This window comes from Aethalodelphis obliquidens, unplaced genomic scaffold (assembly GCF_003676395.1).
Source record: "Aethalodelphis obliquidens isolate GAN/ISIS:26980383/991018 unplaced genomic scaffold, ASM367639v1 scaffold71, whole genome shotgun sequence".
NCBI lineage: Eukaryota > Metazoa > Chordata > Mammalia > Artiodactyla > Delphinidae > Aethalodelphis > Aethalodelphis obliquidens.
Genome location: NW_020838015.1, coordinates 10,564,664 through 10,592,126, shown reverse-complemented (window position 1 = coordinate 10,592,126; position 27,463 = coordinate 10,564,664). Strand labels below are relative to the sequence as shown.

At 43.1% G+C, this 27,463-nt stretch overlaps 1 protein-coding gene across 1 annotated transcript in view; it reads left to right on the top strand.

Moving 5' to 3' along the window:
* DGKK (diacylglycerol kinase kappa) overlaps positions 1-26,591 on the top strand; it is a 119,199-nt gene extending 92,608 nt beyond the window's left edge. The window contains exons 13-28 of the mRNA XM_027091314.1: positions 5,107-5,198; positions 6,086-6,185; positions 7,154-7,373; positions 8,914-9,018; positions 9,479-9,575; positions 11,113-11,220; positions 13,315-13,411; positions 13,911-14,018; positions 14,678-14,791; positions 15,138-15,272; positions 16,459-16,619; positions 17,188-17,329; positions 18,354-18,440; positions 22,580-22,690; positions 24,355-24,478; positions 25,743-26,591. Of these exons, the coding sequence (XP_026947115.1) occupies positions 5,107-5,198; positions 6,086-6,185; positions 7,154-7,373; positions 8,914-9,018; positions 9,479-9,575; positions 11,113-11,220; positions 13,315-13,411; positions 13,911-14,018; positions 14,678-14,791; positions 15,138-15,272; positions 16,459-16,619; positions 17,188-17,329; positions 18,354-18,440; positions 22,580-22,690; positions 24,355-24,478; positions 25,743-25,822 (1,881 nt within the window). The 3' untranslated portion in view covers positions 25,823-26,591. The remainder of the gene's footprint in view (positions 1-5,106; positions 5,199-6,085; positions 6,186-7,153; positions 7,374-8,913; positions 9,019-9,478; positions 9,576-11,112; positions 11,221-13,314; positions 13,412-13,910; positions 14,019-14,677; positions 14,792-15,137; positions 15,273-16,458; positions 16,620-17,187; positions 17,330-18,353; positions 18,441-22,579; positions 22,691-24,354; positions 24,479-25,742) is intronic.
* The last annotated feature ends 872 nt before the right edge of the window (positions 26,592-27,463 follow it).

The window sequence follows — 27,463 nt, the reverse complement described above, 5'->3', positions numbered from 1 at the left end:
TTTTTCATCATTAGTGTATAAGAATGCCAGAGATTTCTGTGCATTAATTTTGTATCCTGCTACTTTACCAAATTCATTGATTAGCTCTAGTAGTTTTCTGGTAGCATCTTTAGGATTCTCTATGTATAGTATCATGTCATGTGCAAACAGTGACAGCTGTACTTCTTCTTTTCCAATTTGGATTCCTTTTATTTCTTTTTCTTCTCTGATGGCTGTGGCTAAAACTTCCAAAACTCTGTTGAATAAGAGTGGTGAGAGTGGGCAACCTTGTCTTGCTCCTGGTCTTAGTGGAACTGGTTTTTTAATAGCATGTTGTGTAGTCTCCATGTGTTTGTTCTTTTCCCATTTTTCTTTCTGTAGTTGATTTCTAGTTTCATATTGTTTTGGTCATAAGAAATACTTGATATAATTTCTATCTTAAATTTAATGAGACTTTATTTGTGGCCTAGCATGTGATCTGTCCTGGAGAACATTCCATGTGCAGTTGAAAAGAATATGTAATCTGCTGGTTTTGGATGGAATGTCCTGTAGATATCTATTAAGTCCAACTAGTCTATATTGTCATTTAAATCCACTGTTGTCTTATTATCTGTCTGGATGATATGTCCATTGATGTCAGTGGAATGTTAAAGTCCTGTACTATTATTGTATCTTTGTCAAATTCTCCCTTTATGTCTGCTAGTATTTGCTTTATATATTTAGGTGCTCCTATGTAGGTGCATATATGTTAACAATTGTAATATCTTCTTGTATTGATCCCTTTATCATTATACAATGCCCTTGTCTTTTGTTATAGTCTTCATTTTAAAGTCTTTTTTGTCCTTTATGAATATTGATATCACCACTTTCTTGTCGTTAATGATTTCATGAAATATCATTTTCTATCCCCTCTCTTTTGTTCTGTGTGTATTTGGCCTGAAGAGATTCCCTTATAGCAGCATATTGAACAGTCTTGTCTTTTAATCCAGTCAGCCACCCTATGCCTTTGATTGGAACACTTAGTCTCTTGACATTGAAAGTAATTATTGATAGGTATGTACTTATTGCCATTTTATTACTTGTTTTCCACTTGTTTTTATAGTTCTTCTCTGGTCACTTCTTCTTTTTGTTTCTCCCATTGTGATTTAATCATTTTCCTTAGTACTATGCTTGGGTTCCTTTCTTTTTGGTTTTTGTGTGTCTTTACCATGGCTACCATGATTTGTGGTTACCATGGGGTTCAAGTATACTGACCCATAATTATATCTATGTGACTTAAACTGATAGTCATTTAAGTTTAAACACATTCTAAAAGATCTACATTTTTTACTCCCCTCCCCAACATTTTGTGTTTTTTTAATCATATTTTATATCTTCATGCTTATCCCTTTACTGTTAATTGTCTTTATACTTGATTTTACATTTTTTCTTCTTTTAATCTACGTGCTTGCTTATTCAATTGATCTTAAATCCTTACTATATATTTGCCTTTCTTATTTGGGAATTTCCGTTTCCTATAGATTCTTACTTCTTTTCTATTTAGAGAAGACCCTTCAACATCTCTTTTAAAGTAGGCTTAGTATTGCTCATTTCTTTTAGTTTTTGCTTGTGTGAGAAGTTCTTTATCTCTCCTTCTAGTCTAAATGATAACCTTGCTGGGTAGAGTGTCCTATAGGTTGCAGCTTTTTCCCTTTCAGGACTTTGAATATATCTTGTCATTACCTTCTGGCCAGCAATGTTTCTGTGAAGAAATCAGCTGATAGCCTTATGGGGGTTCCCTGGTAACTGACTATTTTTCTCTTGCTGCCTTTAGAATCCTCTTTCAGTTTTGACATTTTAATTATGTGTCTTGGTGTGGTGTGGGTCTGTTTGGGTTCATCTTATTTGAGACGCTCTGTGCTTCTTGTACCTGGATATCTGTTTCTTCAGGCTTGGGAAGTTTTCAGCCATAATTTTCCATCTTCTCTCTCTCCTCTCATTTTGGGACCCCTATAATGTGAAAAATTCCACACACACATGCACACACACACACACACACACACACACGTATATATACTTTTTGCTGTTCTGATTGTGATTTCCATTTTCTATCTTCCAGATCACTAATGTGTTTTTCTGTATCACCTAGTCTGCTGTTAATACCTTCCAGTGTGTTTTTCATTTCAGTTATTGTATTCTTCAGTTCTGACTAGTTCTTTTCTTATATTTTCTAATTCCTTGTTAAAATTCTCTCTGTGTTCATCTATTCTTTTCCCTAATTCAGTTAGCTTTCTTATTACGAATGCTTTGAATTTTTTATCTAGTAAGTTATTTATGTTCCATTAGCTGTTTTTTCAGGGCTTTTCTCTTTCTCTTTCAATTGAGACAAATTCTTCTGTCTTCTCATTTTGCTTATCTTTCTCTGTCTCTATGAAATTAGGTGAAACAATTACCTATGGTGGTTTTAGAGGGATGTCCTTATGTGGGAGTATCCCTATACAGTCTACAAGGCCCCAGTGGCTTTGGTGGCAGAGCTGGATTTGATGTGAGCACAAGTCACACCTTTCCTCAGAGTGTGCTGGTAGCTGTCACCTTGATAGGAGGTGGGGCTGGAGATGGAGATGCTAGGGCCAGAGCAATGTGTGAGTCAGGGCTTCCCCTCTGTTCAGTGGTCATCACCACCCTATTGGGAGCAGGGTCAGGTCCCAAGGCGCTGGAGCAAAAGCCCTGAGGGTTGGGTCTGAGCTGGCTCAGTTCCTTTTAAGTGTGTGCTCTTTTCCCTCCCAGCACTGGCACCCTCACCCGAGTGGAGCAATGCTGGAGAAAGAGGGGCTGGTGTGGATATTCAACAGTGGTGGGGGCATGGGCTGCGGTAGTCTGATTGCCATCAGAGATCTGATCTGCCCCTGATGCTCCACTTGTGCAACTGCCAGTAACAGCTGCCCCCTGTGCTCAGATGCCACTTAGGGTTTGAGTCACCATAACATCTTTTTTTTATTGACGTATAGTTGATTTACAATGTTTCAGGTGTAATATATATATATATATATATATATATATATATATATATATATACAAACACACACACACACACACACACACACGTTCTTTTTCAGATTCTTTTCCAGTATAAGTTGGTACACCATAGCATCTTACAGCCAAGCTTTTTCCTTGTTGTGGCAGCCCTTAGTCCCATGTGGCGCTGCCATATGAGGCAAACTGTGCTGGAGCATTTGCTTGGCTCAGGCTAGGATGCATGCCAGAGTGGTCACAGGAAACCAGTCAGCCAGCTGGGTGGTTTCAATCCACCCTTTCTGCCCTGCTTTGGGAGCTAGCAAGTTTTCACGGCCTCCTCCCAAGCAGAGTCCAGGCATCCCACAGCTGTCCTATTAGTCCCACTGGTCCTTCAACCAGCCAAGGGGGCTCATCTTCCCTTTGTTGGACCCAAGGTCTGTGGCACCCAATCTGTGGCTCAACCCACCACTCCCCAGGGAGGATCTCTACCTGTGTAATCCCCTCTCTCTTCTGAGTCCCCTCCTAGGGGCACAGGTCCCAACCTGATCAATTCTCTTCCCTTACTATCTGATTCTATGTGGATCTTTCTTACAGCCTTGGGCATATAGGAGTCTTTCTGCCAGTCTCCTGTTAGTTTTCAGTGAGAATTGTTCCACATGTAGATGTATTTTTGATGTATTCATGGGGGAAGGTGAGTTCCACTTCCTCCTACTCCTCCATCTTGAGTCCCTCCAAGTCTAAGTTTCTTACAGCCCTCCTGTTAGTCCCACTGGTTTTCTAACAAGCTAAGGGGACTTGTTTTCCTGATGTCAGATTCCAGGGCTGTGGTGCCCAATATGTGGCTGGAGCTGCTCACTCCCCAGGGAGGCTCTCTGTCTTTGTAATCCTCTCCTTCTTTTGTGTCCCCTCCCAGGGGCACAGGTCCCAACCTGATCACTTCTCTTCCCTTCTTATCCAATTTTGTGTGGATCTTTATTACAGCATTGGTTGTACAGGAGTCTTTCTGCCAGTCTCCAGTTAGTTTTCAGTGATAACTTCTCCACATTTAGATGCATTTTTGATGTGTTCATGGGGGGAATTGAGTTCCATGTCCTAATCTGCCATCTTGATATCTTCCCCCAGGAAGTTTGAACTTCTATCTAAAAGAAATAAGAATTATATAAGGATTTTTCTTATTATGAAATTTTCAAATATATAGGAAATTTTAAATGGTAGCTTCTACCATTAATATTTCACTATACTTTATCACATATCTATCCATCTATCTATTCTTCTATCTAATAGAAAGGTTTAAAACAGAATATTTACATGTTATGTGGAGAAAAAATTGAAGGAATAAAGACTAGAGGCAAGGAAAAAAGACAGGCAGTGATGTAATTGTCTAGGCAAAAGATGATGGTGATTTGGACTGGTGAAGTGGTAATAGGAATAAGAAGAAGTGGACATAGTTAAAACATATTGAAGAGATAGAATCATCAGGACTTGGTAGATGTTTGAATGTGGGGGTGATGGAGAGGGATGAATATAAGTTGTAGTTAGGAGTACATACTCAAGAGCCAGACTACCTGAAATCAAATCCTGGCTGTGACATCTATCAGCTGTCCCTTCCCTATGCCTCAGTTTTCTGTTCTGTGAAATGGGGATAATAATCCTTATTTCATAAGATTGTTATAAGGGTTACCTGAAAAAATATATATGTATCTTAGAACAGAACCTAGCACATAGTAAATTCTATATAAGTGGATACCATTATTATATTTAACATTATATATAAGAGGTGACCTTCTGGTTGGAAAGATGTGGGTTCAAATCTCAGATCTATTATTTACTAGCTATGTAATATGAGATTGGTTTTTCATTTGAAACATGGAACAAATAGTAACTCCTTCATATGAGTTTTTGAGTATTAATTTAAATGAGAGGAAACAACATACGTCTTATTTTTAGAATGACCACAGATCTAAGATTATCTGTGGAGATCTTCCACAAGAATTCTTTAATTGTGATTATTTTCAGAGAGACAGTTGGGTTGCTGGTAAAGCATCAGTAGGAAGTAATGAGGTGGGTGAGGATGGGTAGCACACTATGTCACAGTGCTAAGATTCCAGGGCTCAACACTCCTTTTCCCCCTAGGCTGCTGCCATCCAACACTTAGAATCTGCAACCACTGAGTTGAACAAAATCCTGAAGGCCAAGTACCCGACAGAGATGATCATTGCAACCAGGTCAGTCCTCCTTTGGCTCTCTACCTTTGGGATGTTTTTGCCCCTCATGGGCTGTTCCTCAGTCAGAGATGGGGCTCATTTTAATAGCTTGGGGGGTTGAGGCCAAGGAAAGCATATGTTTACCTTCCCAAATCAAATTTCTTCCAACTCGAACCTCCTGAATAGAAAGTTTACGAGGGAAAAAAAAAAAAAAGATGAGATTGGGGTGAGGGCTCTTGCTACTCCAAAAAGACAAAATTGTAAGCCACAGATTTGGAAGAAGCGTTACAGAAGGGAAACACGACATTCCATACCATTCAAGAGCATAGCATAGCTCCCTACAGTAGGGAGACCTTGTTTTCCATTTAATACCTGGAAAATTCTCTGTGGTACCTGCTACAGCTGCTTTCTCATAGCTGAGCAATACATTCTCCCCTTCTAAATACATGGGTCATTCATTCCTCCTGGGACTCTGGTGGGTTCCTTCCAAATCTACCACAGTCTCTTTTGAGAAACAGTCCCTACAGGGAACATCGTCCCAAAGTCATTATGTTTGTACTAAATTAGCCAGGCCCTTGAACCATAGCTGATTTGACCCAGGGTGAAATCCTGACCCATGTTGGACTGACTGAATTCTGTTTCCTGGAAATTTGGAATTTGGGCTAAGAAATGCTAGTTAAATTCTCTTAGGTACTGGCATATTTCACCATATGCACATGAAGAATCAGAATAAACAAAGAGGGGAGAGGGAGTGGGGGGAGAGGGACAAAGAGAGGGAGGGAGGAGAGATCAGGAAAGAGAGAAGGAGAAGGAAGAGGAGGAAGATGGAAACTAATGACATTATAGGAGAGAAGGTCTCTGGACCTCATGGTCCATGTCACATTGTGTCATCTATCTTATATTTCCAGATTCCTGTGCTCAGCAGTGGAAGATTTTGTAGTTGATATTGTAAAGGCCTGGAGCCGGATAAAACAGAACAATACAGCAATAGAGTCTGTGATTTTGAAAGTAAGTTTCCATCCTTTTTTCTTGTACTCTTTGTGGTGCCAGGGCCCCACTTTTAATAAAAGCAAATATGCCTCTCACTGGGAATTGTAAAAGAGCAAGGAGGAGCAGCTGGTAAGCCTCCCTGATGGGGGAAATCCTCATCAAACTTCCACCTTTCACCAAATGAAGAGTGGCACTATACATGCTTATCCATGTACCATGTACCTAAGCATATGCCAAGCATCTGTCCACACCGAGACACAAGCGTACACCAACATGTATGCACATGGTTGTATACCAGAACATTCTTGAAAATACATACAAATACATGCTAGAAATACACCCACAGTCACCTCTATAACAACCACAGTAACAATAACAGCTAACAATTATATAGCACTTACTCTGTGCCAGGAACTGTTCTAAGCACTTATAATGTATTAACTTATTTAATCTTCACAACTACCCTAGAATATAAAAACACAAATAGATTAAGTGACTTGCCTAAGTTTACAAACTATTAAGTGATGGAGCTGGGAATCAAGCCATAATCATGTAGTACACCCCCAAACATACACACAGACAAAGGCAGACACCAGGCACCCATGCAGAGCCACATCCACATTCATAGGAGCATGCCCATGAAAACACCAATCCAGAAATGTTTATCTTTCCTTAGTTTTGCCATATTACACATCATTTTACAGGCCACTCTGACATGAGAAAGACTAGGCAACATATATTGATGCCTGCAGCTGTTCTGTAACAAATAGTGTCTCTTTGACCTCCTAACACCCTTTGGCTATCTTATCACATCTACCCAAGCAGTTCTTTCCCTAAACTTTCAGCTCCCCACATGTAGCTTTCTATGCTCAGTGTTTCCAGCCAACTAGTACCCCTCCCTACCTCTCCCATACCATCTGACTCCTCATTCTGTCCTTTCAGGCACAAATCCCTCATAACAATGCCCTGTCTCCTTCCCCATATAGAGTGACTTAATGTATGACAAGCTCAGTGTCCTGATTGATATCCTTGCTGAGGATGCAGCAGTTGAGAAGAGTACGACAGCACATGCAGACAGTGCCAAGGCAGATGGAAAGCCCTTCATCCCTCAAATAGACCACATAGCCAAGTGCAAGTTGGAGCTGGCCACAAAGGCCCAGAATCTCCAAAAGTCCTTGAAACTCATCATATTCCAAGTTGAACAAGGTAAAGGCCCCAGGGTTGTGGTGATTGAGGCAGGGGAAAGAGAAGGTTCCTGTGGGTAGTTTAATGGTCTCCCTCGCTCTGGGTCTACTATTTGACAACACTACCAAAACTTGACTAGATTCTGCATTCATAAAGCATCCAAAGTCCATCCTCAGTCTCCACTGATTTGAAAAGCCTCAGTCCTGATAAGCTGCCCCTTTGGCTCCTCCTACCTCCCAGGCACTCAACTCTTGCTACTTATTTATTTTTGGAACTAACAATCATCCTAAACAATTACAGCTGCTAAGTGGCTTTGCTCAAAGGTCTGTCAGCTTCAACCTCCAGCCATGGAATCTTTTTCCACCTGCTTCTGTCTCCTTCCAACCACTGAGCCTATGATGATTTTAGAAAGAAAATAGTGTTCATCTCTGCATGTCTTGCACAGTATTAATCAGGCACAAGGGCTCTGAGAGTGGTCCTGGCAGCTCTAGCATTGATTGCCATTTCCCATAACTCATGACAATCTGCAAGCTTCCAACTCAGTAAGAAAACTCTTTCAACTCCTCCAACTTCTTACTTTAACATTTTGGTTCCCACTTCTTCTCCACAATGCTTCTTTGAAAAACAGATCAGAAAATATAACACCAAGTGTGTTCTACCTGAGCTATTGGAATTGAACAGAAGTCCATGTAGCAGGGAAGTCCTTTTGGCTGGCCTTTGACCTTTAGCTACAATACCTTCTCCTGCCTTGATACTTTTAGGTACAACCTCAGCCAAGTTTCTAAGAAAGAAAGGAAATAACCCTTCTGCACTGTGAAATCATTAAACAGCCAGTTTGCCTCTATTTCTGTAGGTAGTTTCCAAGTAGCAGGGATCAGATCAATCTGATGTAGCCATAACCCTGTCACAACTAATCCTCAGCCTGCTCCATCAATACATAAATCAGATTTAGAAGTGCAACCTGTGGCCCTGGGACAGAGAAAGGCTCCCCTGGCAGCACAGGGATTGAACCTATGAGCTTTGGCATAGGCTGAGCACCTGAGCTATACAATATATAGGCTGGTAAAAGAAAGGAGATTTCTCAAATATTCTGGGTATTGGTGAGACATTTGCTTGAAAGAACGGCCTGGTCCTAGAGGCTTAAGTTGAGAACAAAGGTCATGTGAGTAAATGAATTAACAAAGAGGCGAGAATGGAGGTAGAAGAACAGAAAGTTTCCCACCCTGCTCCCCCTACCCCTGGCCCCAAGCTTCTACTCACAGCCACATTTACTGGACGATAGGAAAAGAGTAACAAGTAAAACAGAGAAAGCTCAGGCACGGATGTGAAGAGACATGGCAATACTGTAAGAAAGCTGAAACCACAAACAGCATCATGGAGGAGATGTGATGATCAAATGGGAGTCTCCATTTGTCTCCCCACACACTGACTGGTATTAACTGAACAAAAGAGATGCTCAAGAAATGTGACCAACCCTCCCTCCCTCCTTTCCTCCTTTTCTTCCTTCCTTTCCTTCCTCTCCTTCCTTCCTTCCCTCCTTCCTTCCACTTTTTCTCTATAGTTCTTGATGAGCAAAGCCGACAGACAATATCAGTCAAGAACTTTAGTTCAACTTTCTTCCTGGAAGATGACTCAGAAGATATTAACCAGATGAGCCCAAGACACCGTAATGATCTTTCCCTTCTCCTTCCTTTACTCTAAGCTTCATCTCTGTCTTCTAGTTCCCAGAGAATAAAGATGTATTTTCATGCATCTTCCTTTAGCCATAATCCTACTCTGCAGTAGATATCCCTCCCTCTTCTCCAGAAACCTCACACTATAAGACCCCATGCCTATGTCCAGAAGTAATGACCCCATTAGATACTTTGAAAAGGCTGGCCTGATGAAACCCAAGATTTGAAGCTGTTTCACTGCCAGCAAGCAAGCAGCCCAGCCTTACTATTCTGTCAGTGGAAGTCCCTGTCCATCCAAGATGATCCCTCTTTGGAATGAGAACCCTGAATATTATCGAGGAGAAAGTCATTGAGCTTGATTCTGCTCCAACAGAGAAAGTGGGGTGAAATACAAGTGGGGGGAAGGGCTTTCTTGTTTGTATCTGACACCAAGGTGACATCTTTTGTGTCTAGGTTCTCGTCTTGGTACTCTGTCTTCTATATCTTCTCTCAAAAGTGAAGACCTGGATAACCTCAATTTGGAGCACTTATATTTTACACCTGAAACTATGTAAGTATTTAAGCCTATAACCTTCCTATGGCTTCTCCCTTTCTCTGGTTAAGAGAATAGTCTAAGGATACCCAGAGTCAAATGCTGACTATACTTACTAGTTGTGTGACCTTACACAAGTAATTCAACCAAACCTCAGTTTCCTCATGTATAAAATGGAGATAATTGTAGAACTTGCCAGATAGGTTTGCTGTATTTATTGAGTTTATATATCCAAAGTACTTGCATTGGGCAGTGTTTGGCACCCATAGTTAGGTGCTATATGTGTTAGTTGTTATTATTTTTTTTTATTAAAACAACTTCATTTCATTTCAAAGAACCTGTTTTTCACTGTTGCCTTTAACAGTAAATGATTGGAGTTGCTAAGAAGTAAGTGGGCATTGAGGGGACTAGCTAGCAAATCTAAAGACATCTGTCTCAATAGCCCTACCTCTTTAGAATATTCCCAGTAGCCAAGTTCCATCACATTCACTTATTTTGAGTTCCATTAAGAAAATCAGTTACATCAGTTAGAGAATCCCCAATTTCTGGACTGTGGTCAAGGAAGACAAATCTCATGTGAGAGATGTAGGGTCAGTTTAGTAATGAATAAAAAAAATCTGTGGTTAAGTAGCTAAATTGTACCTATTTTCAGTTACTCAAAAGAAGGACACAGCTAGCAATTATTTAAGTTTTCTGCAGCTTCCCAGTTATTCCTATATTCAACTCCCATTCCCTTCCACTTTACCATTGGATTAAGCTCATATATGAGGCCTCAATGGACCTACCTAATGAGTTTTGATCAATGGTGTGCTGGAAAATGTTTAACAACCAGCTCTCTGTGGGGAGGAAAGCCCTGATTTATTCCTGGTGTAAACCTTTCCATCATGGCCTATTTCAAGCTACTGATATAATGTCATTGGATGCAGAGTTGGGAATTATAGGCATAATCAGCTTACATAAACTGGTATGAACTGGCTCCAACACACCACTGGTTTTAATGGATGGATGCAGAAGAATAAAACAAACTGCTTGGTTTTGTTGTTGTTGTATATATATCTACCCTCTTTTAACAGTTTTTTTTCCTTCAAATGTATGGTCACTTTGCCCTTTGATGTTAAAGTGCTACAAAGGAGTTCAGACATCTCTGGAAACAGTAATACAGACTTTACTCTAATCATATATTTTTATCTGAGATACTTAAATCTTCTTTCTTTATGAGAATAAGTCAATGACTCTTATTTCCCTTTATTTTATGTGGAGAAGATAATGGCCACTCATATCTGACAGCCTCCAAAGATGACTTCTTTATTATGAATCCCAATTCCACTGAATCCGCCCAACTGGCTGAGTGTCCTCTCTTACAGCTAACAAGTTAGTAGTTAACACAATAGGACATCTACATGTGCCTCTCAAGAACATTAAGCCTTGTGCCCAGTGTAGAGGGGGACTTCTCTCAGTGCTTGTTGATCACGCAGATAAAGTCTGCAGCCCAATGATAACAGCACTTCTTTCCTGCACCAGTGTCTATTCTCTTCTTCCCTTTGGCTAATTTCAGACGCTTCAAAGAAAGGTGTGTCATGAACAACTATTTTGGAATTGGACTAGATGCTAAAATTTCTCTGGAATTCAACACCAGAAGAGATGAACACCCAGGACAATACAAGTAAGGAAAAGAAACTCCCCTCCCTACATACAAACACACAATCACAATATACACATGTATTCCCACATCCCCTACCTTACAGACAAGAAACAGAAAGAGTCCGTCCTTTGGAAGTAAAACACATTAGTCGCAAGGTTAGTCTAGTGGGATATCTTGCCCCAAATATTGACCAGATCTGTGATGACGCTGCACTGGCATCCTGAACTTGGAGCTGCTTTCATAGTCTTGACCTGTGTTCAGCTAACTGTGTTACTGTTACTGAAAACAGATTACATTGACTCAGTTCAGCCAATTGCCTATCTTTGTTCTGTCTCCAAGAACTTGATGAGGTCCTAGTAGTGGTTTTAGGTCTGTTCTTGCTTGGCAAGGCTGCAAAGTATCAAAGATCGCCCTACTGGTTCTTAGTGCTCCTAACTTGGTTCCCCAGGACCTACTGATTTTACCCCATCTTGTTTGGTCTGCTTGGCACCTTCTGGTACTTTTGTGCTACAGACATACACTAAGGCAGCCTCAGAGTTCTTGTGGTAAATTTAAATTACGAGTAAAAAGAAGCACACCCTCCACCCATCATCACCACCCCCTGCCCACCTGCCACCAGAACTTCTTTCTCAGAGCAGGCCTGGGCTGAGGAACAAGTACTTTATCAGATGTGTCTTGCAAATATTGCTTCCCAGTTGCTTGTCTTTTTGTTATTATTGCTTGTCTTTTCATTTTTAACGGTCCCTTTTGAAATACAAAAGTGTTGAATTTTGATGAGTTCCAATTGATCAATTTTTTTTTTTACAGACCATGCTTTTGATGCCATGTTTAAGAAATCTTTGCCTAACCCAAGATCTTAAAAATTTGCTGTTTTCTTCCAAAATTTTTGGTTTTGCTCTTACATTTAAGTCTGTGACCTGTTTCGAGTTACTTTTTATATATGGTATTAGGTAAGAATCTGAGTTCTTCTTTTTGCACATGGATATCCATTTACCACAGCACCACCTTTTAAAACTATCCTTTCCCCCAATGAATTGTGTTGGCACCTTTGTTGAAAATCAATTGACCCTAAATGTAAGGGTTGTTTTCCTAGACTCTCACCTATGTTCCATTGATCTATGTGTCTATCCTGTGCAAGCACCGCGCTGTCTTGATAACTGTAGCTTTATAGTAAGTTTTGAAATTGGGAAATGAAAGTCCTCCAACTTTGTTCTTTTTTCAGAATTGTTTTGGTTGTTCTAGGTATTTTGCATTTCCATATAACCAAACTCCAATTTTTAATAGATAAGGAAACTGAAGTGCCCAGAGAACTTATGGTTTAAAACCATAAGTGCAAATAATTTTGTGCTATGTGCTAGCCTTCTTACGTTTCAAAACCCACGCCCTGTGGTGGCTCATTTCTGTGGCTGTACTTTAAAAGCTCACAGTAAATTCTATCCAGCCTTTATAGTGATTGTTAAGTACCCTGCCTGTTTTTATCAGAGACTCTACAGTCAACAGGACCTTGTCCTTCCCACCTCCACCACAAGTCTCCTGATATCCTTGCCTGTCCCATATTCTCTCCACTGGCTCCTACTCTACAGTCTTCCTAGTAAGCTTATTTCTATTCTGTAGCATTGAATTAAGTGTTTAACATACAGGTTTTGGAAATCCTTCCACTTTGCCAGAAAAGTTATGCTTCAAAGAAACTGCAGTCTAAGAGTCACATGTTTCAAATGAAATTGATTCCAAGTGGCTGAAATCTTGAGCTCCCAGAGTGGCACTTGCCAGGGTAGCTGATGTGTACTAGCCAGTTATGCTCACAGCTTTTTATGAGCCTTACTTTCTAAATATAGCCTGTCTCTTCCAAGCCTGAACCAATATCAGAAGCAAGTAAAAATGACAAATCAATGGGATGCTGATGCCTCAAGGAGACCCAGGAACCCATTGCAGCTGGTGTTTGCATAAGGATACCAGTTACACTATCCTAGCATTCCCTCTTGTGTCCAGTTACCATTAAACATGACTCCTCTCTATAAGAAGGCACTTGACAAATAAGATGGTGTCTCCTCTTACTTTTCTTCATCCACTTATCTTTATATTATTCACCCTCTGACTACCTTTATCTCCCTGTAGTAGCCGCCTTAAGAACAAGATGTGGTATGGCCTTCTGGGAAGCAAGGAACTTTTTCAGCGCTCTTACAGGAAACTGGAAGAACGAGTGCACCTGGAGGTTAGTGGAAAAGAGGGTGATCCTTCCTGGGCATGAAGAAAGGAAATATCATGACCCTGGGAATCAACTTTCCTCTATATCCTTAGTGCTTCCCAAGCTTTTTTTTTTTTTTTTTTTTTGCGGTACGCGGGCGTCTCACTGCTGTGGCCTCTCCCGTTGCGGAGCACAGGCTCCAGACACGCAGGCTCAGCGGCCACAGCTCACGGGCCCAGGTGCTCCGCGGCACGTGGGATCCTTCCCGGACCGGGGCACGAACCCGCGTCCCCTGCATCGGCAGGCGGACTCTCAACCACTGCGCCACCAGGGAAGCCCCTTCCCAAGCTTTAACTCTGATCCTCACTCATTGCTCATGGTAGGAAATCATGAAGATAGATTTCCATTTTATGGATAAGAAAATAATAGCATGAAGGGAAGACAGAGCCCTTCCCCCATCTCTGTAAATGGCCCTTCACATTGGTATCTGAAGAGCCAGCCAATAAGGGCTACTCTTTTCTTTCAGTGTGATGGAGAAGCCATCTCCTTGCCAAACCTGCAAGGCATTGTAGTGCTCAACATTACCAGCTATGCTGGAGGTGTCAACTTTTGGGGAAGCAGCACAGCTACCACAGTGAGTATGGAACAAGGAACAGGGAGGAAGAAAGGCTTGACCCCTCTAAAGTCTATCAGAAAGGAGAGTTGAACTGACTGGAGTGTAGGGGAAGAGGAGGTGGGCTGGGGATCTTTATTGGCAGCAGCTGTATGATGAGGTTTTTTTTTTTTTTTTTTTAAGGCAATTACCACCCCAGAGCACAAGAATCAACCAAAAACCTCAGGATCAGATAAATTCTTCGGTGTTGCCTGGACTTTGAATTTTCCATTCCTCACGTTTGAAAGATCCTTGAAAGGTTACCTAGGCCATGCCCTTTTCTCTAAGGAGGTCTGTCAATAAAATCTCCTGAGAAATTGGCCATGAATCCTTTCATCTGAGCTCACCCAAGAAGGCCATGAGACCAGTGGGACTGGCCTTGGGGATTTATGATGCTAGATTGGACAGGGAGAGAACCAGTTAAGAGTTGTGATCTCAAAAGGGACTGAGTTTTTATCTCAGTGCCCTTTTCCCAAGTTGGCTTCCTGACCACCTTCTTCTCCTTTTAATAATATAGTAGTTTCTCCACTCTTCATTAGCTAGAAAAATTCTCACCAGGAGCTTTCAAAGCATACCTGCTTGTGATAGGCAAGGTGTGGTTTCTCAAGGGTGAGATGTGTGACACAGTTCTTCCTCCTCAGGAATATGAGGCTCCTGCGATAGATGATGGGAAGCTAGAGGTAGTGGCAATCTTTGGTTCTGTACAGATGGCAATGTCCCGTATCATCAACCTGCATCATCATCGCATCGCCCAGGTAGGCACGGGCCTGGTGGGCAACAGAAAGGGTTTGAGCTCTGTGGCTACAATCCAGGATGTGGGGTAGTCTCAGGAATTAGCCAGGTATAAGAATGACAGGGTGGAGGGAGCAGGTTATCTGGTGGGAAGCAAGGTACTGGCTGAAGTTGGAAACAGAGGTGGTAGGGACCAAAGGAGCAAAAAGCCCATAGCAAACATGTGTTTCCTCCCTGGGACAATCTGATTCACATTTTTGCCAGTCCTGTTCAGATACACATTTGGCCATGACTGTGAGATTATCAGATTGGTCTACAGTCGTTACCTCATTTTTCTCCCCCATTCTCCCTCCTCCTCTTCTCTGGCAGTGCCGTGAGGTGATGATAACCATCGATGGTGAAGAAGGTATCCCAGTGCAGGTGGATGGGGAGGCCTGGGTTCAGAGGCCAGGCCTTATCAAGATTAGATACAAGAACACTGCCCAGATGCTGACAAGAGATCGGGTAAGAAGGGAAAGGCTCATCTGGGGCTCCTACGTTGTCTCATCTATAGCTATCACTTGAGTACTGAATACTTCCAGTCAGGCAGAATTCCTTAAAGAGAGGTCTGCATAATACTTATCTCAGAGTCACCTTGGGTGCTTGTTAGAAATGCGCATTCCTGGGCCCCACACAGGCCCACTGCATCAGAATGGAGATGGGTATTTCCTGGGAACTTGCATTTGCAGACAAGCTCCCTGAGACATTCTGATATACATAGACACTTGCAAAGCACTGTCCAAGAGAGTGAGACAAGAAGCTCCCTTCTGTAGTTTTCCACAAAGTTGTACTCCTCCCTCCACTGCACAGAGTTAAAGGCCTCAGGTGGTTATGGAGAAATCTGCTCCCTTCAACAAGAGAGTCTTCATTGAATATGGTCTTTAGGTTCCTCTAAGGCGTCTTAAAATACTGCATTCACAAATGTCACTCACCTCAGCTAAACCACCTAAAGCTAGAAAGGAGCCATTATTAATCAGATGTTCAATGCTTAGAGGCTTTCTTCCACTCTGGCCTGTGGACAGTCCATAGACACAGCAATAGAGAAGGGATGCGATGTCTAGTTTATAAGCTACCTACTTTGTGTTGGGCACTTTACATATATTCTCTCAAGTAGGTCCTCTCAACAATCCTATGAGGTAGATACACTTATTCCCATTTTATAGGTGAGGAAAATGAGGACCAGAGAGGTTAAATACTTTGCTAAAGGTAACACAACTAGTCAATGACAGAAAGCACAATTCAAAATTAAATGAGATATGTCTAGCTCTAAAATCCATCAGAATATATTGCCTAGATTTAGCAAAGAAGGGAGCTGAAAAGGGCTCCACTTTCTTATTGGTCATGATACCTACCTATAGGAGCTTCTGGAAGGCAGACATCTGTCTGATTCAAGTATGTTGTCCCAAGACTTGGCATGGTAACAGCAACAACGACAGCAACAACAAAAAACTAAAACTGCTTAGTATGAAAGAGACATTGAATAAAATGTTGGACAGATGTATGGGTGTGGAGATAGGTGTATGGGGGAATGGATGAGGCCCTCTTTCCCCTTTCCCCACAGTACCCACAAATATCAGGCTCACAGACAGATCTGTCACATGCCGTCTTAGCTACAGCAATCTTTAGGCTCTGCCACTGTCTTTATCGCCAGGACTTTGAGAACTCAATGAAAATGTGGAAGTGCAAGCATTCTGAAATCCAGGCTGCCTCTCAACCCCAGCTGGACTCCCAGGAATCTCAAGATAGCCTCTCTGATGAGGAGTATGCCCAGATGCAGCACTTAGCTCAGCTTGCAGAAAACCTCATCAGCAGGTAAGTGGACTGGCCCAGATACAGGGCTGGGAATCCCAAGAAAAGATAGGGAGAAGAAGCCAACTTGTATCTATTGGCTACTGGAGAGCCTGGCCTCAGAAAGGAGTATTGCTCAGAGCTCTGAGGATTGACAGGGACTCTGACATTCTAGGTAGGAAATAGTCTTTGTGGTCAGCAGTAAGCCAGCTTGGACCTCTACCATTAGGCCCAGAGATAAATTTTGATCTCCTCTTGCTGCCCCAGACCCAACAGGACTAAAAATGCTTATCCTTGCCCTTAAATATCAGGAGGGCCTTAGAGTTTCTGGAGTCAGCTCCTTCCTCTATTCTAGCCTCCCACTCTCCCAAAGCACCCAGTATCTAATTCTGGTGAGACAAGGATGGACAAAAGTGAATAGCTAGAGAAGAGTAGAAACATTTTCTGGCATAGGTGGCTCCCTAGAAATGAGAAGAAATAACAGGAGAGAGTAAAGAATACAATTTACCCTTAATCCCAACCCTCACCAGCACCTCAGGCCAGACATCCTTCAGAACTCTAGACTCATTTATCTGTCCTTGCTTTATTACAGACTTACTGACCTGAGTAAGGTCCACCAGCATATGTCTGTCCTCATGGATTCTGTGAATGCCAGTGCTAACATCCTGAATGATATATTTTACAACCAAGACAGTAGCAATGAGGCAGGTGCAGCTTCCTGCACTCCCATTGAGGTAAGGGGGGAAGCGGCAGATGAAGGAAAGGAGTCAAACCAAATAGGAAAGGGAAGGAAGGGGAGCTGGAGGCTGGGTAGAGAAACTGGGCAAATGACATGGCAGGAAACTGATGGATAGAGTAGAGGGGGAGGCAGATATTGTTTGACTTGTTACTGGGAGAATGGTTGCTGGGAGAATGGTTACTGGTCCAGAGTGGTTACTGGGAGAATCCCATAGCAGATTTCATCAGCCTGATAGCTATCTACCACACTGGCCTCAAGGAGAAATAGCCTGAGAATGGAGAGGAACTTGGCTTAGGCCCTTCCTCATTCCAGGAGGATCCCTATATAACCTGTTAAGGTGACACTTGTCATTGAAACTTGTGCTCCAGGCTGCCTTGGTTTTCCTCTCGTGGGGAAGGTCTAGATTAGATTCTTGATGTTAAATGTGCCATCCTGTGACTTTACCCACTGGCAGAAGATTTTTAAGTGATGCTTTTAAAAAGTAACTTTAGTGCTAGGCAAACAATACAAAAGGGCCACATACAGGGTCAGGGCCTCCTAAAATGTAGGTTACCTATTTATTTGGGGCCGGATCTTAGTTGGAAGAGGCCTGGAGCTCCAGGCCTGGAGTTTCAAGAAGACAGATGGTTAGGCCTAACTTCATGTACCATGGGAAAGGTGGCTTCAGCCTAGTGGCAACAAGTGGCCTCAAACTTACTATCTAGTTTGCATATTCCCTGTTTCCCTATACCCATAGCACTCAATCAGTGATGCCAAATGCCAAGTTGTGCTGTGCCACAGCATACAACACACCAATACAGCTGTACTGGTAGTTGATAGCTGGCATCAGTTTTGACTGGTTGGTGCCCATGCTGAACTACTAGTTGTGCCATATTGTGAATATTACTTTTTCACTTATAGCCACATCCTACTAGCCTGCTCCTACCCTCCCACAGAGAAGCCAGCTGCATGCTTACTAACCAACAACTCCTCTGTCTTTGTCCTTTCCCTTCCTTTCTTTTCCTTTCTTCTCCTCTCAGACTCTAACCAGAAATGATGCAGTAGATGTTACATTTAGTCTTAAAGGGCTCTACGATGACACCAAAGCTTTCCTGGATGAAAACTTGGTGAGTGGATGGGGTTGGAACAGGGAGGGCAAAGTATCCCATCTGAATTTGGTCACAGCCTGTACTTGGTTCTAGAGCATTGGAAGACATGTAGGAGCATTTTGGCCAGGTGCTTACCTGGCAGTCCCTGCTGTGTCATCTTCACCCAGAGTTGTCATTGATCGTGTCACTTTATAAGTTATGCGAATCTATAGGGACTACCATATCCTTGAAGAAAAGTCTATCTCCTTTGGCAAATGTCTCTTGGGTCCAGACTAGGCCAAACAAAAGCAGCGTTTTCTCATCATACCTCATATAGTTTCAGTAGAAAAGGGTGAGCTCTTTTGAGCTGCTCTGCATCTCCCAAGTTTCCACATACGTCTCTCACCATGTGGAAAGACAGTAAGGAATAGTGGGGAAAGTTGGGGGTCTCTGAGTTCAAATCCCAAATCTGCCCATTACTAGCTATATTAGTTTCCTAAGGCTGCTGTAACAAAGTACTAAAACCTGGGTGACTTAGGACAACAGAACTTTATTGTCTCACAGTTCTGTAGGCTAGAAGCCTGAAATCAAGGTGTCAGCGGGGCCATGTTCCTTCTGAAACCTGTAGGGAAATCCTTCCTTGCCTCTTCCTAGCTTCTGGTGACTTGCTGGCAATCTTTGCTGTGTTCCTTGGCTTGTAGATGCATTACTCCAATCCTCAATATTCACATGGTGCTCTCCCTGTGTCTCTCTGTCTTCCCATGGCCATCTCCTTAAAGGATACCAGTCTTACCGGATCAGGGCCCACCCTACTCCAGAGTCCAGACCAGACCAATGATCCCATCTTAATAATTACATATGCAATGACCCTATTTCCAAAAAATTGAGGTACTGAGGGTTAGGATTTCAAGATATCTTTTTGGAGGGGACACAAATGAATCCATAACAGTAGGTACGTGAGGTAACTTCACCTCTCTGGATCTCAGTTTCCCTACCTACAAAATAGGAATTAAAATCTCTACCTATCCAGGTTGTTGTGAGGATTAAACAAACTACTGTATATTATGTGCCTAGCTCTTCCTAGCAGCTTGACAGATGGTAGATTTTATTAGTGTTAGGGAAAATGGACTGAGGCTCAGTTTTTGAGCTACAGGAAGAGTTGCTGTTTCTCATAATGCAAAGCCCATAGGCACACCTGGTGAGTGTGCTTTAATGAGTCAACTGATCATGACTACTCCACTTTAGGTTTGCTGCTAAGGCCCCTAGGAAGGTACTGTTCTGCCTCTCATCTAATTAAGGTTTATTTGAAGAGGGGCCTCTGAGTTGATTTTTGCAAGAAGTGCAGCCACTTCCCCCTTTCCATTTGCACATTTAACTGGCACACTGCACAGGTGGAAAAGTGGTTAAGGCAGTCAGGCCAGGCTGTCCCAGCATCTGAGCCCCAGGCTAGAGTCTTTCAGCCTTCAGCGACAGCAACAGAAGTACCTTCTATATATAGGCAGAGCTAAATGGCCTTGCCAATTTGGGCAGCAGGAAATATGGGAGCTTGGCCTCTTATTGCCACTCAGGATTTCTTGAGGCTCATGGGGTCATGAAAATTGGTTTGTGCCAGCCAGCAACCCAAATTGAGCACATATCATACTTAATATAGAACCTGGTAAGGACCCACACACACACATACACACATCCAAACGAGACCTGGGTGCAAACGGCTGCTAAGAATGACCATGTATCTCCAGAAAGGCCATATCATAGAGGTGGCATGGATGTAAGGCTTATTTCATTTTTTAAAATTTATTCTTATTTTATTTATTTATTTTGGCTGCATTGAGTCTTTGTTGCTGCATACAGGCTTTCTCTAGTTGTGGCGAGTGGGGGCTACTCTTCATTACGGTGCACAGGCTTCTCATTGCGGTGGCTTCTCTTCTTGTGGAGCATGGGCTCTAGGCATGCAGGCTTCAGTAGTTGCAGCATGCAGCCTCAGTAGTTGTGGCACACAGGCTTAGTTGCTCCGCGGCTTGTGGGATCTTCCCGGACCGGGGCTCAAACCCATGTCCCCTGCATTGGCAGGCAGATTCTTAACAACTGCACCACCGGGGAAGTCCAGGCTTATTTCATTTGAATGTTGTTATTCCTCCCCTTGAAGGAGGAGAACAGTCAGTGTTGGGAGAGGGATGTAGCCTTTTTTTTTTTTTTTTTTGCGGTACGCGGGCCTCTCACTGTTGTGGCCTCTCCCGTTGTGGAGCACAGGTTCTGGACGCGCAGGCTCAGCAGCCATGGCTCACGGGCCCAGCCGCTCCGCGGCATGTGGGATCTTCCCAGACCGGGGCACGAACCCGTGTCCCCTGCATCGGCAGGCGGACTCTCAACCACTGCACCACCAGGGAAGCCCGGGATGTAGCCGTTTGATGAAGAAAATCCCATCCAGTAACTCCCACTTCCCTTATGTGGCAAACTGGCTTAGTGATGTTAGAACAGAAACCAGGAAGTGAGTAACAAAGTCCCCTGAGTCAGTTTGCACATTTATCTCAGAGAAGAGTCCTGAACAAGGTCTCTATTGAAGCCAGAAGGACAAGAGAACAGAGCATAAGATTCAGGCCCAACCATATACTATTTTTCAGAGCCCGAGTCTCTAGGTGCCAAATAGGAAGTCATTAGGAAGCCATTTTATTCCTCTTCTATTATGATTAGGAATCATTTTCTAAGACCCCAATTCCTCTTTCTTCTCTGTGGTTTTGGGTTTGACTATCAAATCCCTTTTGAGCACTGCTGGTAAGTATGCCCCTAAGAATCCCTGCCCTTTTCCCCCTTATCTTGAAGTGATGGCCATTTCTACTTGACACCACTGTTCCCCGTCCCACCACCATGTACACACACGTGTCCTGTGCATCCGGGCTACTCCGTACTGTCCTAAATCATTCGTTGTAAAGCAAAAGCAAGAGATTATTTGACAACATGACTTGTTCCCCTCTCATATCCCATCCTGATTGGTCATAACCTCCAATCCCATCCCTCGCTCATTCACCTGTCACCCATTTGTGACAGACAGCAGGGTTCCACTTAAGGCTGGCCCATGCACAGCAAGAAGCTACATAAGTGCCAGACTGAAAGTAGAGCACATGCCAGAGAGGAGAGATGAAGCCAAAGTAGGTGGGCTGGAAAGCGTGTCAGAGCTGATGATATCAGCATGCATCTGTTCTCCCAGCTCACTATTTAATGGAACATGAACTATCTCACTTATGTTGTTGGTTTAGAACTTCTTCTGAGTTGGAGATGGTCCCAGAATAATCTATTTTAACTCTCCCATGGAGCATACAGAGTTCATCCTGTGGGTGCTGGGGGTTACTAGGGAATGCTTGAGCTTTGTTTCCTAAACCCATGGGACAAGCCATCATTCACTAAGAGTGAATAGCTAGGGGCTAAAAGCACAGCCTGGGGAGGCAGACCCTCTTTGCCAGGAAGGGAAAATTTGAGCCAATCTCTCTCTAGCCCTCCCCTTGCTTCACAAAGTAGCCTTTAAATTATGGTAACTGTGTAATAAAGATTCCCCCCACCCCAGCATCTGGCCACCCCACATACCCTTTCTGGAATGGTGTGGTGTAGAGGGTAGGCTATAGAGTTGAATAGATCTGGGTTTCTGTCTAGTCATGTGATCTTGAGCACTAAACTTCTTTGAGTCTGTTTTCCCACCTATAAAATGAGAACAATAGTACTTTGTAAGGTATTATCAAGCTATTGGGAAGATGGAATGAAACTATGTATGCACAGTGCCTGGCATATAGTATTTGCTCAAAAATTGGTAGCTATTATTAGGGGGGCACTTGGGTGTCTCCAGGGGCTTGAGGGTCAAGGGTAGGACCCTTATCCTGGACCCTAAGCTGTAGGGGTACAACTTCAGCATTAATTGATAGTGGTCAAAGGGCCTCTCTGCTTGCCAAACTGTGAGCACGCCAAGCCCTAAGGAAAGCATCACTGTCTGGTTGTCTCCTGGATCTCCCTATTGAGAAAGTAAAGAGCTGGCTATACTTTCCACCGACACCATGAGCCAAAGGAGATATAAGTTGGCACACTGTGGTCTCATGGCCACTAGCAGGGACTGGGAGTTGGGGAGAAGGCAAGAGTCTATGAAGGTAGGGTGCTTAGCATTGGATACTCACTCTTTTTCCTGTCTTCACCAGCTGAGAAATGCTGAGTATGAGGCCGCACTGCAAACTTCCCTGGATGCCATGAATAAGGAGTTTGAAAAGCTATCTGAGATTGACTGGATGAATTCAATCCTTTCTCCAGAGGTATGTGACCTGTGGATTGGGAAATAAAGGGGAAGAGGGATTCTTCCTTGGTGCTTTGCCTTCCGGTGTGGGCCAGGACACAGTGACTGATGTAGCATAGGGAGGCCAGTAGTGGCTTTCAGCTTGAGTTCAATGGAGCCTCCTCCTCCCATCTCCTCACCATAAGTATACAGGACAAGGCAGAAGGCACACTGAAAAACTAGATGACCATGAGAACATAACCAGAAAGAAGAACCACTCTGTATCAGAAGATTGGGAGAGAATAAGCAAGAATGGTCTTTTTCTGTGCCTTTCTCCTGGCTGCAATTCCCCTCCCCTGCTCAGTACCTGCTGCTGGGACTGAATTTTGTCTGGTACATACCATTATGGCCAATACCAGGTGTTTACAGCCAACATCTGTTCTAAATGGTTGGTGCCCAGGCCATACTGGTGGTTAAATCTACCAAATATCACCTCTCCTTGCTGCTTTCTGTCCCTCCCACTCTGGGAGGAAAGTAGGCTATCTCAATGCTTTCCCCTAGCAGGTGTGTGGCTTAAAAGAAAATCAAGCATGGCAGCTGTGGCTATAATATAGCTGTGGGGATGTCATCATTTTTTGACAATTCTGAGTGCTCTCCTGAGATTGAAAAATAGTCCCATTTCATAAATCAAATGACTCAAAGATGTCCACCTACCACCAGGTAAATTATACCTTTTACGGTCTGACAGGGTTTTTCTTTAAATTTCTCCGCCATGGAACTGCTCACTTCAACCTGTAGGAATACTTGGTTCTCCTACTCATTATGCCTGTTTTCTGGCTTCATACACCAGTTATATGCATGTGAGCAAGCCATACAAGCATGTTTGGACTAGTGCAGCAATTGGGCTACCATTTAAGAGAAAAAGCCATAGGCAAATTTAGGTCTTAAAGGATTTAATAACTTTCTCATATGCCTTTGCTGCTCTTGACCAGTAGCCCCCTGGGGAAGAAAAACATGCTGTTATGCAGAAAAGGAAGCACACTCTTGTAGCACCCCATTCTTACTCAGTTCAGCTATCTTGCACCAAGCTCCTGACCTAGGCAAACAGACTGGATATTGAGAGAAATGAAGCAAACAGTCCATGCTCTGAGGTCTCAATATGGGAGTCTGCCTGGCCTGGGCATAATCTCTTTTCTGGACTTCAGCATTTCCATAAAGATGAAGAAGTGAGGCTCTAAAGAAGGGCAGAATAGATTGAAAGAAAGACAGGAAGATGTTGCTCTTTCACTTGATACCAAACTTGCTCACCTTAAGGCCACAGAAGGCGCAGATCCACTTTGGTGGGGAAAAGCAGAATGAGAGTCAATTATTTATTGGACTTTCCAAAGCTTTGGTTCCAAGGGAAGGTCCTGTGCCCTTCCTTTAGGTTTCTTCTGAAAGGCAATTCAGAAGAGCATTTATTAACATGAGATCATTTATTAAAGCTTTTAGCAAAGTACCTGGCACAGAGTAGGATCTTGGTAAAGATCAGATGCCTTCTAGGGCACAAGACTAGTGAGTAGGGGTATCTCCCATACCTGGATAGATAGCAGATCTGCCTGCTTCTTGCAGCATCCTCGTTCACCACCTTGCCAGGCCTCTAGGAATTGTTTCTGACTATTAGGCAACTAACATTTTGACCTTCCTCTTGTTGTGGTTTGCCAGGAAAAGTCTTCAGATACTGACAGTAGAAGCCTCGGATTGAAAGTTAAGTTCCCCAAATTGGGAAAGAAGAAGCCAGAAAAGGAAGACAAACCTAAATCAGGCCAAGGCATCCAGGGCTTTATTGGTAAGTTTCTCCCACAGGCATCGAGGTCATAAAGGATTCCCCAGCAGCCTGGGTACTTCCCAAAGACCTGAAGCTCACATTAGAAATGTGCACGGGTATGGTGGTGATGGAGGAGGTGGCCGGCTGGGAGCCAACCTTAGGGGATGCCAAGCAGTCTCTTGGACAAGGTGTGAGTTAGAAAGTGATATGGAGGGAATCCCCTGGCTGTCCAGTGGTTAGGACTCCACGGTTCCACTGCAGGGTCACGGGTTCGATCACTGGTTGGGGAACTAAGATCCCGCATGCCACACGGTACACCAAAAAAAAAAAGAAAAAGAAAAAAAAGCTCCTTAAAAAAAAAAGAAAGTGATATATGGATACTGACAGGGAGAGAACCTGAGAGGCAACCTTGCTTTGTGATCTCTGTGATATAAACAGCTGAAGAGAAAAATGAGAACAGCCAGTACCTTTCTGCTTGACCCATTCCTTTCCTCAGTGGATAAAGTATGGCAAAACAGTCATATTTAGATCTATTTCCCAGTCAAATACAACTACAAGCTTTTGGTCCTGCTCCAGAAAGCACTATTATTTGAGATGGGTTGGGGGTGTCAGTGCTGGGCACCTACAGGGTCAGGAACAGGTTCCACGACCTATCTAAACACTCTTATTCTTTATCTGTTATAGTAAATCCCTGGAAATGCAAAATTTGTTTCATTATTTGAATTTTGGTTCCACCCCTTCTTCAGAATTGGACTTAAATGTTCTTGATATATCAGTGGGGCTCAAAAGAAGGTTCCCTTAGAATTGTCGGCTATGCCAATTCTGATGTCAATCGTCTCTCCTAAATTCTGAGCCTAGATGACCTGGAAGCTTGAGATGGGGGGAAAGGGATGGAGGGTGGCAGTTTGTTTTGTTTTTTGAGGAACTGAGACTTCATACAGATGCCAAGAGAGAATCTCCTGGACCAAGTTATGTTTGGTCCAACTGGTTTGAGTCCCTAAGAATCTGCCAGTTGGGAGACCCATGGTGCTTGAGAGTCTTTCTGAAGACTCTGAAAGGGTCAATAGCAGTTTCATGGATTATCAGGTTCTGAGAACTCATCCCATTTGTGTTTGGCTTGCATGACATCAGCTGGTTTTCTAAGATGGTTTAAAAATGGTTGGTACAATAGGAACAAACCAGTCTGTCTCCTAAAGGACTCTTTGCTCTCTTTAGCATCCATAAATTTAGGCATCTGGCAATGTGCTAACCTCATTATTTCTATACTTGCTTTTTTTCTATAAAGGAAATTTGTGGCACCGCAGACATCATGAAGATGAAGCAAAAGATGATGATCCTCCAACACCATCAGGATCTCAACTATAACCCTTGAAAGCTGGAAGGAGAACTCACAACATTTAGGATTCTACTAAAAACTCTTGAAACCTCAATACAGGCTAGACTAAATTATTTCAGAACAAACATGAGCACCACCAAGAAAGATCCTCCAATTCTTTACACTAATACATTTTTTTCCTGGACTCAATCAGGTCTCCTTAGAGGTTTACATTTTCTCATTGGCCAAAGATTCTTGTTCCGAGTTGTCTTGTTCAGTTCTCCTTCTCTTCGTGCATCTTGAGCAACTACAGTATTTAATTGAACTAAGCTTTTTGTGAATGGCCTGGGATCTACAAAAGATTCAAGGGAGTTCACCTTTTCAGGGAGTTGGGGAATGTTTTTCTCTGACTGGCAGAGAAACTGTTGATGCTAGGGAATGAATGAAAGAAATACTCTCAGGGAGATGAGGAGAGGGGTCAGGACAGCCAGGCTTGGTGGTGTTTCTCCCCCAATCCCTGTCAATTGCAACTTGTGACTTCAGAAGGTCTCTCCTAGTTGGCCTATTAAGATGAGAACTAGGTCCTGGGGGCTTGTCCACTTGCCTCTTACAATGACCATGTGAAATCTTTTCTTGTGGTGACTGCTCTCTCTGCAAACCCTTTCTGTTTTTCCATGTGCGCATGTATGTCTTTGCACATGTCCAGGTGGTGCTCTGGTGGCTGGGTGGGCCCATTGGTTGGAACTCACCCCTATGGCAACCATACAGGCTCCCTTCCTACTGCCTTGATCCTAGCCTGCATGCCTCCATGGAGTGTTTGCCTGCATTCTTGCTGGATTTTTAAACTAAATGTTTTGCTGCTGTGCTGCAGTATAGTTATGTATAGAGACATATAAAGATGTATATATATAAATATATATATATATATATTTTTAAGAACTGAAAATACAACTCGACCTCTAAATGACCCTATAATTTATTGTGCTAACCCAGGAATCCCTCCCCACCCTGATCCTATCCTCCACCCCCATTACCCTACACACACATATGCCTCTACCAACTGCCCTAGTTCTTGGTGGAGCTTCTAATCTTTTGGTGCATTTTCAGTGTCTTAGAAGTGGCTGGGATCTACCTATGGCCCAGCTGATTCTGATGCCCCCTTAAAATTCTGAGCCAGGCCACAGAAAGGGGAACAAAAACACCAATGCCCTAGAGAAGGGGGCTAAGCTGGCATGCTGCCTTTTTCGCTCTATCTGTCCTGGACTCTACATCAGCAACTGCCCAACCTGTGCTGTCCCCTTCCCCAATAAACACTATATGGAGCAACCAGGCCTTGAGCTCTGTGACTCAGATGTCTGAGCTAAGGACTGCCTGACAATCAAGTCACAGCCTAGGCCCTTCCCCACAAGCTCCATCTTGGCCTGCATCTTCTGGGCAGGCTGTTGGTTAAGTCCCCAAATCACTTTTGAATCTCCCTTCTTGCTCCTTTCCCTTGAGTACAGAGGGACATTCAAAGTGACCAGAAAGAACATGACCCTGGGAAAATGGAGGCTAAAAGCTTCTGCTTCTCCCATGGTTCTTCTTCCAAATTTCTCATGAAAACAAACCAGGCCAAAATTGCTCCAGATCCCAATTAGCATTTTTTTGAATGCCTGCGCCCAGTCAGGCAAATCTAATCAAACTCCAGTATT